Source organism: Ambystoma mexicanum, chromosome 5p (genome assembly GCF_040938575.1).
Source record: "Ambystoma mexicanum isolate Mex_15411 chromosome 5p, UKY_AmexF1_1, whole genome shotgun sequence".
NCBI lineage: Eukaryota > Metazoa > Chordata > Amphibia > Caudata > Ambystomatidae > Ambystoma > Ambystoma mexicanum.
In genome coordinates, this window is record NC_090930.1 from 729321578 (window position 1) to 729338539 (window position 16962).

The following is a 16962-nucleotide window of genomic DNA, read 5'->3' on the forward strand; positions in this document are numbered from 1 at the left end:
CCGTTATGAATGGCACCAGTCGCAGCTGCTTCTAGCCTCGTCTCCTGCAGGCGAAGGGGACCGTAGTTAGGTGTCTGTTGATTTCGGCAAGACGCCTCCGGGTCTTGTAGGCAGTCGGCAGTGAGCTTCAGCGCGGCTTCTCGCGCTGGATCCCTCGCGTTCGCCGCATCACGGAGGGGGGAGGGGTGGGCGGCCGCACCGCCCGACCCGCTATGGCCACGGTTCGCCCACCTGCAGGATTCAGGCGGATTCCAGAATCCCCCGATCCGATTTCTCTCGGGGATGCAGCGACGGCTTCCCTGCTGTGTCCGCCTCCACCCGTGTGCCTCCAGGGTGATGTTGTTTAGTAGAAGGAAACATATTAAAGGGTAAATGTAGCGGCTGCCGGGAGCTGCCGTAATTAGCTCCGCATTCGTCGCGCACGCATGCGCAGTCTCCTTCAACACTTTTTTGAAGCCTGAAATAGTTTCCTCATTTTTGATGCTGAGTGGTAGGGAATTCCATAGAGTAGGGGCGAGGACTCTAAAACGACTCCCTCCTGTTCTAGTGCATTTATAACGCAGAATTTCTAATATAAACTTGTTGTTTGATCCGACTGTCCTACTAATTGTTTTTTTCTTTATGACATTAAGGTAGCTTGGGGCTTTAACTGTGAGACATTTATGTACCACACAGAGTTTTGAAAATGATACTGGCATTGATAGGCAGCCAATGATTTTCTCGCCTAATATTGGAGATGTGATCTGATTTCTTTATACCTAAAGCAGCTCTAAGCTTTATTCTGCAGCACTTGTAGCTTGCCAATATTGGTGTTGGAAGTTCCTAGTAGGAGGGTGTTACAGAAGTCAAGCTTGGTTAAGATCAGAGCTCTGGCCAACGTTATACAATTGGAGTGTGTAAGGAACTGGCGGCTTGGAGCAATGAGTTTGGCTGTGTATGCTGTGGAGGATGAGAGGTCTGAAATATGTTTATTCGAGGTGAGATTGGCATCTAGGTAAATGCCAAGAGTTTTGACTTGCTTAAGTACTGGAGATGAACGTGCCGTCAAGACTGATGTGTGTATAATCTGGGTGGAGTGTGCCTATTCTGGATCGGGAACCTACAATGAGAACCTCAGTCTACTCATCATTAAGGCAGAGACTGTTCAATGCCATCCAGTTTTGAATAATGGCATATACTATGTTAATGGTCTGGGTGTCTTCAGCGTAGTCCCCGGTGATGGGGATAAGTATCTGGGTGTCATCTGCAGGATGTGTATAGATGACACCCATGTCGTCTAGTGATGAGAAGAACAAGTTACTTCTTACCTTGTAACGTTCTTTCGATGGGATGTTCCTCCGACGTATTCCTTATCTTAGATATCTCCTTCCAGCTCTGCTGGCCTCGGAAAATTTTTCTCTAGAGGGCGCTGCGCGTCGACGTCCGCCGAGTCAATGTCCCTCGACAGCCGCTGTATCGACGTCGACGTCATCCTGCCTATAAAGGCCGCGCGCAGCGTCCGTTGCTCAGTTCCGTTTTGTAGCCCACATTATTTCTGTCTGGACTAGACTAATCACCCTGAAGGAGCGTAAGCTGCAACAACAAGGGAAGTAGAACTGCGGGGATGGATGGGAGGGTCGATAAGGAATACGTCGGAGGAACATCCCATCGAAAGAACGTTACAAGGTAAGAAGTAACTTGTTCTTCGAAGGGATTGTGTCCTCCGACGTATTCCTTATCTTAGATAGGCTCCCATAGCAGTATTCTATTATTGGAGGCGGGAGTACTGACTTCCTGCTGCCTTCTATTGATGAATAGAGTGCAATACTGCCCTTCCAAACCTAGTCTCTTGACTGGAGGAGGAATCCAAGTTGTAAAATTGTGTAAAGGTATGGACGGACGACCATGTGGCGGCCGCACAAATGTCTTTAACCGGCACTCCTCTTTTTAGGGCCGATGAAGCTGCAATACCTCTGGTCGAATGAGCCCTAAGGTTTTGAGGGGGGGCTCTTTTCCTGCCAGTTTATAACATTCCAAAATGGCTAGAATGATCCATCTGGAAATGGTCTGCTTAGTTATCGGTAACCCCAGCTTGTGACCTGTGTAGCCTACAAACAGCTGGTCTGCTTGTCTTATCCTGGCCAGTCTACTGATGTAAAAACGTAAAGCCCTTCTAGGGTCCAGCCTGTGTAACCTCTCTTCCTCTTTCCCCGGATGAGGATGAGGATAGAAATATGGCAGGGTAAACTTCTGAGTGATATGGAATTCAGAAACTACCTTTGGGAGGAAATTAGGCTTCACTTGCAGGACAACTTTGTCTTTGTGAAAGATTGTATGAGGGGGTTTACATGAAAGAGCTTGTAACTCGCTCACTCTTCTAGCAGATGTAAGTGCTATTAATAAAACAGTTTTAAGGGTAAGAAATCTTAACGAACAAGAATGGAGTGGTTTGAAAGGTGTGCCCATCAGGAAAGTTAGGACTAAGTTTAAATCCCATAGGGGAACCTGGAATGGTCTTGGGGGATAAACGTTGTTTAACCCCTTTAGAAACTGTATTACCAAGGGTAACTTGAAATAGGCTGGTTCTTCTGCAGTGCGCTTAAAGATGGATAGCGCTGCGAGATAGCCCTTAATGGTGCCAACTTGAATGCCTGAATTCTCCAAATAGAGGAGGAAGGACAAAACCATTGGTGTACCACATGAAAAGGGGTCGATATTCTTTTCTCTACACCAGCTGCAAAATCTGTTCCAACGGCAGCGGTATAAAGACTTTGTTGCTGGCCTCCTTGCCGAAAGCAACACCTCCATAACATCATCAGGGAGGTCCCAATCCTTGTACCTCAGCCTTTCAGAAGCCAAGCGTGAAGGTTGAGGGTTTTGATGTCTGGATGGAGAACCTGACCTCCCTTCTGTGAGAGTAGGTTCTCTCTGAGTGGAAGTCGAATTGGAGGGCAGATGGACAAATCTAGAAGGTCCGGGTACCACGTTCTCCTGGCCCAATCTGGGGCAATTAGGATCATGGTTTTCCGGAATCTTCTCAACCTCCTGATCATTTGAGGAATGACAGGGACCGGTGGGAACGCGTACAGAAGCGGAAACTCCCAGTCCACTATGAACGCGTCTCCCAGAGCTGCTCTCCGGGGAAATTCCCTTGAGCAGAACAGATCGCACTTTCTGTTGACACTGGTGGTGAACAGATCCACCTGAGGGGTTCCCCAAAGGGCGAAGATGTCTTGAAGGACTTCCTGAGCTAGTTCCCACTCGTGGGAGACTGTGCTCTGCCTGCTCAGAGCGTCCGCTGTCAAGTTCTTCTCTCCGGCTAGATGAACTGCTGATAGAGAGATTCCTTCTTGGATTGCCCAAAACCAGAGCTGCATCGCCTCTCTGCACAGGGGTAGTGATCCTACGCCTCCTCTTTTGTTGAGGTAATGCATGGCCACTGTGTTGTCCGTCATCAGGACATTCTTCCCTTGTACAGCTGGCAAGAACGCCTTCAGCGCAAGTCTGATGGCCCTCAGCTCTAACAGGTTGATATGTAGTCTGGACTCCGATGGAGACCAACGACCGCTGATGGTCAAGTTGTTGGCGTGGGCTCCCCACCCCGTGAGTGAGGCATCCGTGACTACTATTATCTCCGGCCAGGGTTGCCAAAACTGTTCTCCTTTCAGAATGTTCTCCTGACAGGCCCACCACTGAAGGTCTTGAGCCACCCTGTCGGGAACCTGAAGAAGATCTGTCATTCTTCCTGAGAATTGTGACCACTGAGTCCTCAGTGCCCACTGGAGGGATCTCATTCTCAGGCGAGCCTCTGGCACTAGGAAAATGCAGGATGCCATGAGGCCTAGCAACCTCAAAAAGTCGAAGGCTGGGAGACGTTGGGCATTTTGGAACTTGGTAACCATCTGTAGAATATCTTGAGCCCTCACCTCTGGTGGCGAGGCTTTTCTCAGGGAAGTGTCCAGGATCGCTCCGATGAACTGGAGTCTCTGCGATGGTATCATTTGTGACTGCTTTAAATTAAGGGAGAAGCCCAGTCTGTGAAGGGAGTGGCAAACGTGATTTAGCTGGATCTGAGCTTGTCCCGAAGATACAGCCCTGATCAACCAATCGTCCAGGTAGGGGTAGACGTGAATCCCTTCCCTCCTTAGTCTTGCCGCCACTACCGACATTAATTTGGTGAAGACCCTCGGGCGGAGGTCAGCCCAAATGGCAGCACTCGAAATTGATAATGAGAGTTGCCAATTGCAAACCTCAGGTATTTCCTGTGTTTGAGATGGATAGGCACATGGAAATAAGCATCCTGAAGGTCCAGAGATACCAACCAGTCCTGGAACTGAAGGGCCTGAAGGATCTGAGAAAGAGTTACCATCTTGAATTTGTCTTTCCTGAGGAATTTGTTCAATTCTCGCAAGTCCAAGATGGGTCTCAGTCCTCTGTCTTTCTTTGGAATGAGAAAGTAAGGGGAGTACCAGCCCTTGTTCCTCTCCACTACAGGTACCGGTTCTATGGCACCTTTCTCTAGCAGGTCCAAAATTTCCTGCAAGAGGAGCGGATCTGGAGCATTCTGAGAGCTGATCCCCGTTGGATGACTCTGAGGTACGCGTAGGAGAGGCAGGCAGTAACCTTGGGCAACTGTTTCCAGTACCCAAGCATCGGACGTGATAGCCTGCCATTCCGCCAGATGTTGAGTTAACCTGCCTCCTACAGGTGTCCTGTGAGGGAAGTCCTCAGAGTGGTTTTGGGGCGGCTGATGCAGATGCCGATGGTAAAGAGGCACCTGCTGTTGCTGCGGCTTTTGAATATCTACCCGGTCCACCTCGGGTAGTTCTTTGTCCCCTTTGAGCCGGTCGTCCTCTACCTCTTCCGAATGCGGAGTAGAAGCGAAAGGACTTGCCCCTCGCAGAGGTTCCTGTGGGACGAAAAGGTGTCTGACGGATTCTAGCGCCTAGGGATTTTGCTGCTGCTTTTGATGTTTGCAGTTTTTCTAAACTGTCATCCGCCTTTTTCCCAAACAAAGAAGAGCCATCGAATGGCATGTTCAAGAGCCTGGCTTGAACATCTGGGGCAAAACCAGACTTTCTCAACCAAGCGAATCTCCTGGTTGTACTTGCCGCCATTGCTCTGCTGATACTGTCAGCCGAATCAATGCCCTTCTGGAGGGATTCGCACATAGCGTCTTTACCACCCTGTATGATATTTAGGAACGCCTCCCTTTCTTCTCCCTCTGGGATGCAGTCAGCCGCTGTAGAAGCACACTCCCAAAGTGTATGGCTGAATCTAGCAAGGGTGCAAGTAGCATTAACGGATTTTAACGCCATGCTACATGGCGAAAAAACTTTCTTTGACATAGCATCATATTTCTTATCGTCCCTGTCCTGTGGGACGGTAGGGTAAGCAGTCTTGACGTCAGAAGAAGATGCTGCCTGTACCACCAGACTTTCTCGGGATGGGTGTTTTGACAAAAACTCCGGGTCTGCAGAAGATACCCTGTATTTTGTAGACAGTTTTTTTATTTACTGCCGGGACGACATCTGGGGTTTCCCAGTTCGTCATTATCTTCCTCTGAAGAGCTTTATGAAAGGGCACTACAGGATCCTCCTGTGGACCTTTGTCAAGAATATCCGTGAGGTCATCTTGTTGAAAAGCCTGTGAAGGTGTTGACCACCCCATAAATTCTGTGATCCTGGCCATTAAGGCTCTATTGGGGGTTTCAGAATGCTCCCCCGGGTCTGGCCTAGCAAACTCCACCTCAGGGGAAGTGTCTAACCCACTTGCCTCATGTAAGGAATCATGAAGATCCTTTAACCTGCCTTCTTCTGAGGATAACTCCTCTCTAACTGGGGTTGCAGGTCCCTGCAACTCAAATGTGTCTTCCTGTTCAGATAGTTCTCCCTCTTCCAAAATTGAGGACATAGTTCTTAATTGTTCTGAACTCACAAAGGGTGTAAAACCCATCTCCAAGGCAGAGGGTGCCAAACTTGTCATAATCGGCCTCGAAAACGTCAATGTCGTCGAAGGCTTTGGGCGTGGCGTTGAAAACAAAGGCGGAGGCCTCGAGGTCCTTGATAGAATTGGGATTCTGCTCGAGGAAGTCGTCAATCTCGACGCCGTCGTCATCATCGAGGACCTGGGGATAGCCACTGGGTGCGTCGTAACCGTGACTTTCCTTGGCGTCGACGCCGGTGTCGAAGATGGAGTTGAGTCGACAGACCCTTGTGTCGAAGGTCCCTTCGACAACGGCGTCGAAGACACTGACCTCGGCGTGACAGAACCTTCGTCGATGGCGTCGACGGAACCTTCGAAGAAGGTTTTGAGGTCATAGCTTTGCTCGAGGGTTCGTGACGCGCTCGAGAAGCTTCCTTCGCCGGGTACTGCGACTCGCTGCGTTTTTGACCTTCAGGTCTTTCGACCAGAGCATCACTCTCGGCAGTCTTCAAGGGGGTCGAGGCCGCTTTCTAGAAGACGCTCATCATATTTTTGCGGAATTCCTCCCATTCAGCCCGGGAACTATGTTTTGTGGGGCAAGGGATTCTCTTAGGAGAAACAGAGAAGGGGATCTTCGACGTCTCCTCTTCGAGTGCTTCGATCTCGTGGAGTGATGGGACCCACTCCGAGAGCTGGAGCGCGAATGGTGACGAGGAGACGAATGTCTCGACTTCGTCGAGGAAGAAGAAGCTTTTGAAGTCTTACCTTTCTCCAGCTTCCCCCTACGCTCCTTCAGGGCCTTAGCTGTCATGGACATACAGTCCTCGCACTCCGAACAATGGTGTTCAGCTCCCAAACACCACAGACAAACTCTGTGAGGGTCAGTCAGCGACATCTTTTTCCCACAATCTCTGCATTTTTTGAAGCCGGACCGAGGGGTCGTCGGTTCCGACGAGGAAGCCATCGAGTACGGATTGAATATCTCGAGGTAAATAGGATAAATTGTCTACGAAACTGAGCAACGGTATTCTGAGGCACTGAGTAAGCGCGGAAAAACGGAACTGAGCAACGGATGCTGCGTGTGGCCTTTATAGGCAGGATGACGTCGATACGGCGGCTGTCGAGGGACATCGACTCAGCGGACGTCGACGCGCAGTGTCCTCTAGAGAAAAATGTTCCGAGGCCAGCAGAGCTGGAAGGAGATATCTAAGATAAGGAATACGTCGGAGGACACAATCCCTTCGAATAGGAGTTTTGTATAAGCATTGTAGCGGGTGGGGGAGAGGCATGATCCTTGTGGGACTCTGATGGGGACCGCTATGGGATCAGCCGCCTCTTTCCCAATGCCAACTCTGGATGTACGTTCAGCTAAAAATGATTTCATCCAAAGTGTGGCATTATTGGAGAAGCTAAAGTCTTCAGCTAGTGGGTCACAAAGCTTGTCATGGTCTACAAGGTCAAATGCTGCTGATAGGTCCAGCAATAGCAGTATGGCCATTTTACCTGAATCTCTGATAGTATCTATTTGGATTTTCATGTCAGTAAGGGCAGTTTCTGTACTGTGGTTGGGTCTGAACCCGGATTGTCTCGCTCCTAAGAATTTGTTTTGTTCGAGATGGGTTTGTATTTGATTTCATGCTATTTTATCAATAATTTTAAGAAGGAATGGGACTGTAGTTATGGGTCGGTAATTGGTTGGAATTAGGGGGTCCAGCGAGGGCTTTTTTAATAGTGGTGTAACCCAGGCTTCTTTGATGCTGGCTGGGACCAAGTTGGAATTGAAGGACGCATTAACAAAATTGGTGATAATGGGGGTAAGGGTGGGGGCACATAGTTGGACTAGATGCGCTGGGAAATTATCCCCTTTGCAGCTTGATGCTTTCAATTTAGCTGTAGTGTTGAGCACTACTTCTTGGGAGACTGAAGCGAAGTGGAAGGCTGGAGTGTTGGATGCTATGGGACTAGTAGTTGAATCGGCCATGGTCTGTTTTTCGGCTAATATTTTCCTTTTGGTGATGATTTTCTTTTGTAGCAGTTTGATTTTAGCGGCGAGAACATCTTGAATGGTAGTGCACCATTCTTTGCTCGGTGGAACAGGGTTGATTGGGATGGGGTTTTCTAACTCTTTAAGGATGGAAAACTATTCTTTTGAGTCTGAGGATGCGATGCTAATCCTAGTATTGAGCGCATTTGCTTTATGTGCAATGATTTGTAAGTTTTGTTTGCAGAGTTGAAGGCTTCAGCGGCCTCGGGAGTGTGTGATTTATTGTAGAGATATTCCAGTGAGTGTTTAATATGCCTAAGTGATACTAGTCCCTCATTAAACCAAAAGGAGGATTTTTTATCAATTCCTCTGGTTTTGGTGACACTGGGTGCTAAGGTGTCTATTGTGTTTGTGAGGCAGTTATGGTAAATATCTGCAAGGGTGCAGGGTTATCATTAGTAATCATCTGATTTGCTCAGGTGCTTTTTAGAATTGGGTTAAGGTTTTCAGCTGAGAGTTTACAAATATTCCTGGTTACATAAGAGTCCAACGTGATGTGCTTGGGTACATCTGGTTTGTTACAGGTGATAGAGAAATTAATGCTATGGTGGTCTGTCCAGGGTAGTGGAATGATAGTTTCTAAGGATACCATGGTATTGAGGGACAATACCCAATCCAACGTTCTTCCTTTATTATGGGTAGGCACGTTCACAAGTTGTGTAAATAGCATGTCTTTAAGGGCATTGTGTAAGGCTTATGCTTTATGATCTTGGCTATCATTGAAGCCGAGATTCAGGTCACTCGGGATGATACATTTTTTCTTTGGTTTGATGAGTGGCATTAGTAGTAGTGGTATATCTAACTCAGGCTGAGTATTGGTATTGGGTGCCCTGTATATAGTTACTATATTGATAGCATTTTGGGATTAGTAGCAAGTTTTGCTAGTAGAATTTCGTATCCATCTAGATTATCAATGGGGCAGGCTCTTCGTTTAAGGTGGGTTTTAGCGATAATGGCTACTCCCCCACCCGTTGACTTAGTTCTAGCCATCCCGAGGATAGTGTAATTCGGTGGAACTGCAATGGTAACAACTGGTCCAGAAGCTTGGTGGAGCCATGTTTCTGTTACTATGAGCATATATAATTGAGCTAAATGAGCATATCTTTCTTCCAAAAGAGGAGTAGAAATGAAAAGGACAGCTCCTCCAGGAAGATGACCCTGCATATGAAGTTTTGCTGAGGCTGCCTTATAGCAGCGCTGAGTGATTTAGCTGCCGATTTAGAGGTCTGCAGCTTCTCCAAGCTTTCGTCTGCCTTGCTGCCGAACAGCCTCAAACCATCAAAGGACATATTGAGTAATCTGGATTGCACGTCCGGTGCAAAACCAGATTTCCTCAGCCATGCAAATCTGCGTAGGACCATGCTAGATGCCATGGAGCTGTTTACACTATCAGCAGTGTCCAATCCTGACTGGAGGCATTCCTCCATAGCCTCCTTTCCATCTCTTACTATTGCCAGGAAACCATCCCGTTCCTAACCCTCTGGGATGTGTTCAGCCGCTGATGTCATACAGTCCCACAGGGTGTATGTAAACCTTGCCAGAGTGCAAGTTATATTAGTAGATTTAAGGGCCATGCTGCCCGAAAGAGAAGACTTTCCGGGCCCAAGCATCAACTTTTTTGTCATCCCTATCAGGTGGTATCGAAGGGTAAGCTGACTGTCTAGTGGAGGTTGCAGCTTGTACCACCAAACTTTCTGACGAGGGATGCTTTGACAAGTACTCAGGATCTGATGAGGGTGGTCTGTACTTCCCTATAAAACCTTTTATTTACTGAAGGCCCAGAGTCTAGGGTATCCCGAGTTGCCATCACCCTTTTTTTCAATGCCTTATGGAAAGGGAGGACAGGGTCCTTTTGAGGTCCCTCATTAAGGATGTCTGTAATATCGTCCTAGACAAATCTTGGGGAAGCTTTTCTGAATCCCATGAAGTCAATGACTCTTCCCATTAGGTTTCTATACCGAGAGGCTGCATGATCTGCAGGGTCTAACTTCTCAAACTCTACTTCAGGGGAAGTATCTAGGCCACTGGCTGTTTGAAGGCAATCATAAAGAATAGCCATCTTAGAGTTTGGGTCTATCAACTCCTCAGGAACCTCTTTAATTCCAAATTCAACCCCAGCTGAAGTAACATCCTCTTGAGTGGATTGCTCCACGTAAATAGAGAACATAGATCTAAAAAAGTCTTGCCTGGGTTGAGGACGGACGTTCTTTTGTGGTGAATAGGATGGCAATGATCTAGGCTTTGACAAAGGTGTCGATTTTGGCATCGGAATTAAAGAATGCCTCTACAAAGGTGTCAAAGGCGTCGATGATATAGACGCTGGCTTGGACGGCTTCGAAGGAGGCTTCGACGACGTCTAAGGAGGCCTCGACTCCATCGCAGACGGCATCAACGGCATCTTCAGTGGCGGCCTCTATGTTGACGTCGAAGGCTGCTTCGAATTGATATTCGACTTCGATGTGGACGCCATTTTGTCAGCCGTCACCCCTGATTTATGCACCAGTGGTTTCACTCTTTTTTCATGAGGTGTCGGAGAGCTTTCCGCAGATGACACCCTTGACTTTTTGTCGGATCTAGCGTGCCTGGTCTTTGATCTCCCTCTGTCACTCTTGGAGTGGACAGGGGCATGATCTTCACACAGCATTTTCGAGGAGGTCTGGGCCGCATTCTTGAAAAATGTTAGCATGAAGCCCTGAAGGCCTCCCATTTTTCAGGATAATCATGCTTGGAAGGGTAGGATACAACCCTTCTTTCAGACGAGGAGGAAGAAGAAGAGGAGATCTATGTCGTCGCTTCTTCGATTTTATGGACGAAGACGGAGGTTTTCCTCGAGCAACTCTTAGACTTGGATCTGCTCGACTCATGTTGACTTTCCGCTCGACCCCCCCGAATCTCTTTGTCTTTTAGAAGACTTATAAGAACCCCCCTCCCCAACCGCCAGCTTACCTTTCCATTCCTTACGAGCCTTATTGGACACGACAGGAACCACATTCGTCAACCCGATGGTCAGGACCCAAACACCAAAGGCAATTACGATGGGGGTCGGTAATCAACATCTTTTTTCCACACTTTTGACATTTTTTAAAACCCGTTTTGAGTGTGGATGGAGGCGATGAAGTGTAAATTTTCATCGAAAAAACTGATGCGCCCTTTTGGGACACGAATCAGTGCTCGGAAACATTGAACTGAGCTAACGGGTGCGGCTCAAGTCCTTTATACTGCGGCTGATGTCGACGCTCGATGGCGGCCCTCGAGGGACTACGACTCTGCAGGTTCGAGCACAGCGCCCACTGGTGAAAAAATTATTCCGAAGCAGCAAAGCTGGGAGACAATATATCTAAGATGAGGAATACGTGGGAGGACACAAACCATTTGAAATACTGAAACTTTGTTTTGACACTGAAGTTTCTATCCTGGAACATTAAAAGGGATCCACAATACCATACAAAACAGAAAGATATTAACACATATATATATATATGCGCAATAGGAAGGCTGACATATCTCTTGCACAGGAAACTTACCAGTTGGAAGCAGATAAAGCATATATTTTAAATAAAAAGTAAAATGTAGAGGTTTCTAACAGTTATTATCAAAGATCTAGAGGGGTTAGTGTATTGTTTAGACAAAACACACGTTTGGTATGGGGCAACAAAATAATGAACCCTCAGGGTAGCTATGTTGCAATGGAAATGTTATTAGATGGATTACCACTAATGTGTATGAATATTTACGCCCCAAATACAGACAAAGGTAATTTCTATCTGGGAAAGGTTTTAGAAACATTACAAGGAGAAGGAATTATTCTAGGAGGAGACTTCAACTTGGTCATTGACAGTGCACTGGGTAAGACACCAGATAGTGTCTGTCAGATTGAGGGTAGAGCTGTAAAAGAAATGAGGCATCATACAGACATGGGGGTTGACAGATCCATGGAGACCATTGAATCCAAGAGTTAAACAATATATTTTTTATTCAACTTGTATAATACTTCGTCACACACAGACACTTAATTATCTCTAAAAAATGTTACAAAATGTTTTGAATACTAATGTAGGGAACATGGTCATCTCAGACCATGCAGATCAGAGTATGACATTCGAATGCTTACCAGCAGGATGGAAAACTGAAAAGGGGTAGAGGCTGAATACATTCTCACTCTCTGATGCAGCTTTTAAAGAAATCATAAGAAGAACTTACACATTTTACACAAGTGAACAGAGAATCTGTTGAAGACATTTATTTGTTTGGGTGCTTTAAAAGCTACCTTCAGAAAGAGAATCATAAATTACTCATCACATCTAAACAAAGTTTGAATGCAGGAGGAACATAATTGAGGACAATAAAAGCATTACATCCATTATTACAGGAGCTGGAGTTGTTCTAACTAAAAGTGAGGATATCACTGGTGCCTTTAGGGATTTTTAGAAAGCTTTTTATAAATCTGAGGATTCTGGCACTGAAGAAGACAAGTCGACATTCATAGAAGGACTAGGCTATTGGGTCTACAAGGCTCAGACTCTTAAACGTTGGATGCCCCACTTATCAGAGAGGATATTTTAATTGCAATATCAAATTGGCCAAAAAAAAGTCTGGGTCATGATGATTTCCCAATAGAATTTTATAGTGTATTCAGTGACATATCAGCCCAATTTTATTGGATGTGTATTTTGAAATTATGAACAGAGGGGAACTGCCAAAGTCTATGCAAATGGCCTTAATTGCATAGATTGCTAAATTGGGAAAAAAATCATATAAATTGTGCAAATTATAGATTGATTTCCCTTCTAAATGTGGTCATCAAATTACTAGCAAAAATCTTCGCCACACGATTAGGTTTTATAATGCCTCAAATACCTATGAACATTACACTTCTGCATAAACTGCTGTATTTTTTTGGTATAAGTGCCAAATCCTATTCAGGCCCCCACAGTCTAAAACTAACTGAGTTGCAAAGGATATTGTCTCAGTTTCAAAAGTGTGCACATTTTCCAATCCAATAGAAAAAGGTATACATTGAAACCAAAAAGTTCCAAACTGGCAATGTTCATAGTTCCAGGGGATGGCTCCCTTCCCCAGGTTGCTTTAACCAATACCACAAAGTTATAAATAAGTATAATCAAGTTTCTTATAGTTCAAAAGGATAACTCTCTCCTTTGGATACTTCAATCCAATCCCGGGGAAATGGGTCTCTTCCCGAGCTTTCTCTTCACAATCAAAGCAGATTACAATCTTAAGGATACGAGTCCTCCTTAGAATTCTCCTTTTACTGTTTCACAAATTGGCTACAGGGCCCAGATTTGCAGGTCACTTGGTATACTTCTCTGCCAGGATCTTCCCAAATTTATAACAGCTCAAAGTCTTACGTGTATGTTTCTTCCTTAGGCATTCTTTCTACAGCAGTTTTCTAAAAATGTATAATTTCCATCCAATTTTTGGGACGGTTGTCAACCATTGGAAGTTTTGAGTGGTTTATTTTTTTCTAGCCCGTACATTTGAATTTTATTTACTTTGATACATTGACCTTTGATAATTATGTAACCTGTCCTTAAGCTCCCATTTACCCCTGGGTCTGGAGCGCTATACTAAATAAAATAAACAAAATAAACAAAACAAAACAAACCACACCTACTGGAATATGCCTGGTATACTCCCCTGCCAGATCGTGGATATAGTCTCTTTCATTACTTTTCATATAGTTAGCTTTCCTTGGTGTACTTCCCTGCCAGAACTTGTGTGCATCTCCTTTCAAACACTTGACTCTCTCTGGTATACTCTCTTGCCTGGATGTGTATGCATTTGTTTTCAAAACTTGACTTTGCCTGGTTTACTCTCCTGCCAGGACTTGTGGGCATTTTCTGTTCAAATACTTGTTTATTTTCAAAATTGCCTATCAGTACATCTGATCTGCTCATTTTATCATTAATGTATGTTCGGTACTCTTCATCTTTTGATTCAGCTTTTTTACAAATATTCGGTAGACCTTTTCCTCATGGTTCAACATACAATGTCTCTCTCTGGTTTCCCTCCTTGGTCTTCCCCAAGTTTGTATTGAGGGTCCCAGACCCTAGTCCCACTGACTAGGGCCTTTGTGACACTGCCTGACAGTGCTTTGGCTTCCCACTCCCCTTTCCCTGGGTTTACTGGCTTTCTGTTTATGGCTTTTCAGCATTCCTGACTCCAAATAAGGAGTTTCTCTGGCTCCTGTTGCTCTCAGCATCTTCCGTAAGCATCTGCACTCCGGACAGCGTCCCAGCCTCTGCAGCCTTCAAGAAGCACAACTTGCTTCCTCGCGCTCTGCATCCTCTAAGCCTCTCCAAAGCACGCTGCTCATTGGGCTGCCCTCTCACACCTGGTAGCGGTCTTGACTCCTGCGCCGCTGCCTGTGCCTTGATCTTCTATGAGCTGGAGAACTCAATGCTCCTCTTTCCAGCATGGTTTTAAACCATGTCAGGCCAATGGTCTTTTCCCAGCAACAAGAACGCTGCTCATGGTTCTTAAAGGGCGTGATCATCATCAATCCTCATCTTTCTCATCTCAGTTGTTGTACTGTTTCTGATGCGATGTTGAGAAAGGTGACATTGCACTTCATTGGGAGTAATCATCACTGCTCCTACTTCCTCCGTGTCTCACTTGTTAATAACCTAGGTCTTTAGGGGGTCTTGTGGAATACTTGAATTAGACTTGGTTAGAGGTTCAGGGAAGAGTGCCAGAGAGGGAACATCCCTAAAATGGAATGGGGGTATTTGACTGGTTCCGATGATGCCATGTTATTCCCCCCAAACCCTCACAGGGTCGCCTCTCCCCATGTGGTCCTCCCTCATAAAGCCGACTCCAGGGACAGGATCAGGTAGCGGCTGCCATTCCCTGGCCACATGAGAAGAGGATACCCCACGAAAAGGAGTGATAAGATCATCAGATTCATTAGAGGAGAGTGTTATGATTTACTGCCGCCAAGCACTTGAATTTAGGGTGATTGATCAACAGATAAGATTATCACAAGATGGCGGTTTTCGACCCATGCGGGTTGTGTGTCTAAATGTCAGAAAATCCAAGCTAAGAAGCATTGGAAAAAAAATGGGATTGATCGATATATGCTAAAAAATACATGCCCTTTCCAATGGGCCAATCACATTTGTGAGAGAACCTCTCCTTTAATAGGCTGGTGTTGTTGGGTATTTCCAGAAGAAAAAAAACATTGTTGTTAAGTAAAAGTCACTGCCTTAATCTTTAGTCTCAACCTTGATTGCTTGAACTTTAAGAAAAACATCCTCCAAGGACTGGTCATTCTTAATCTGACACATCTACTCAAGTATTATTCTATATACATTTAATCTAATTTCTGAGTGATAAATACGTGCACACACACATTGTTAGGTCACTGCAAAGAGCAAATCAGACTTCGAAGTGATAAGACAATAAACTGTTTTAATGTATAAAAGTCGTAACATGAATTGAAAAACGATTGGAGTGGTTGGCAACGACTAAGCCCTACCAGCTGTTATTTTCACTTTTAATATTTAGAACTACTTACCTCAGTAAATTGTTCGCATGATGATCAGGTCCTATTGCAGCAATATAACTTCTGAAATAAACATCGAAGTGCCTAGAACACTCAGAGAAACATGCAAAGCACTGAAACTGACATTAGTATTTAATAGGTCTACCTAATAAATGCATCTCCAACATAATCTGCAGAGGCAACATCGCACATTATTGAACATATGGATAGCTTACTTGCTTAAGTGCACTGCATTGCTGCCATGTGGCTCTTTCTGTTTTACAGGTTGTAAAATCTACTAGTTTTTAGTCCAATATGTTTTGTTTGACGATGGATTAAGTGTTTACACTGTGAATCGCACATTTGAACGATCGCCTCATTCTACATTGCCACCTAAATTATCATGTTTGGATAAATTAACCTTGATGCTGATCATTTAGCTAAACAGTGTAGTCTTTATGCATTTCATATCGATAGGCTACAAGCCTCGCCAGTATACATTGTAATTTAGAGCACTTAATTAAATGAGGCACCTTATACTATCTTCACACAGGTTTGTTGTGGAAAAATATCATGTCAGAAGCACATTTTTAATTGTATAAATCTCACCAGATAGGTAGAGGGCCTTGTCTACCATGAATTCCTCTGCAAAGCGAATGTGGCAGAAGTTCTTCTTACTCTTGCGGATGGCAATAATCTCCCCACACTGCTCAAAAATCTCCACAATCAGTTGCTCAGTGGCATTTTCTGGCAGCCCACCCACAAACACAGTCTTGCATCCTGGCGGTCTTTCCCTTGTGGCTGGAGGAGGGATATCTAAACATCAAAAGGGAATGAAGTGTTATTTGTAAAATATAGTAAAATGGTATTGCAAGTGTACAATATAAAATTCACAAAACAACATTTCTATACAAATTGGTAGCCTTGTAATATATCACTATGCATACACAAAGAAATTAACAGTGCAGCATTGCAACAGATATAAAAATGCCTATACATGCAGACAAAAAGTACACATACAAAATATGTGATAAGTTCAAAAGGTGAAGGAAACTAGGACTTCTCTTCACTATATTAGGAAAACAGACGAACAACATTGAATTGCAAACATTACCCGAGCAATTTGATTGTACACAATGGTAAACTGAACCAGGAAGGCAACACTTAAAGCAGAATTAGAAGAACCTTTTTCAACATGGAGTAACAGACTTAAGAAACTGTATTTCAGTCACTGCAATATGTAATTCAATGCTTTCCAAAGACAAAAAGTTTGAAAAAATGTTAACTCTGGGATTGCAAACAAACAATCATTGAATCAGAGGGAGGCAGGGTCAAAATGCAACCACAGATAAAGGATTCCCATATGGCTGGCTCCAAACATCTATCATACCATTACTAGAGACACACCAATCTCGAAGGTAGTTACATGGCAGAACCACAAACGTTTCAACTGGTGGTTGGGGAACTTTGTAACACAAATGAATGACTTCCACCCGCTGCTGTCTGCAAATGG

At 45.0% G+C, this 16962-nt stretch overlaps 1 protein-coding gene across 6 annotated transcripts in view; it reads right to left on the reverse strand.

Moving 5' to 3' along the window:
• Positions 1-16962, reverse strand: part of ENOX2 (ecto-NOX disulfide-thiol exchanger 2) — a 2107113-nt gene that overhangs the window by 892467 nt on the left and 1197684 nt on the right. For all 6 annotated transcript variants that reach the window (XM_069613111.1, XM_069613112.1, XM_069613109.1 and 3 more), the window contains one exon: positions 16059-16265. In XM_069613111.1, coding sequence (XP_069469212.1) covers positions 16059-16265 — 207 coding nt within the window. The remainder of the gene's footprint in view (positions 1-16058; positions 16266-16962) is intronic.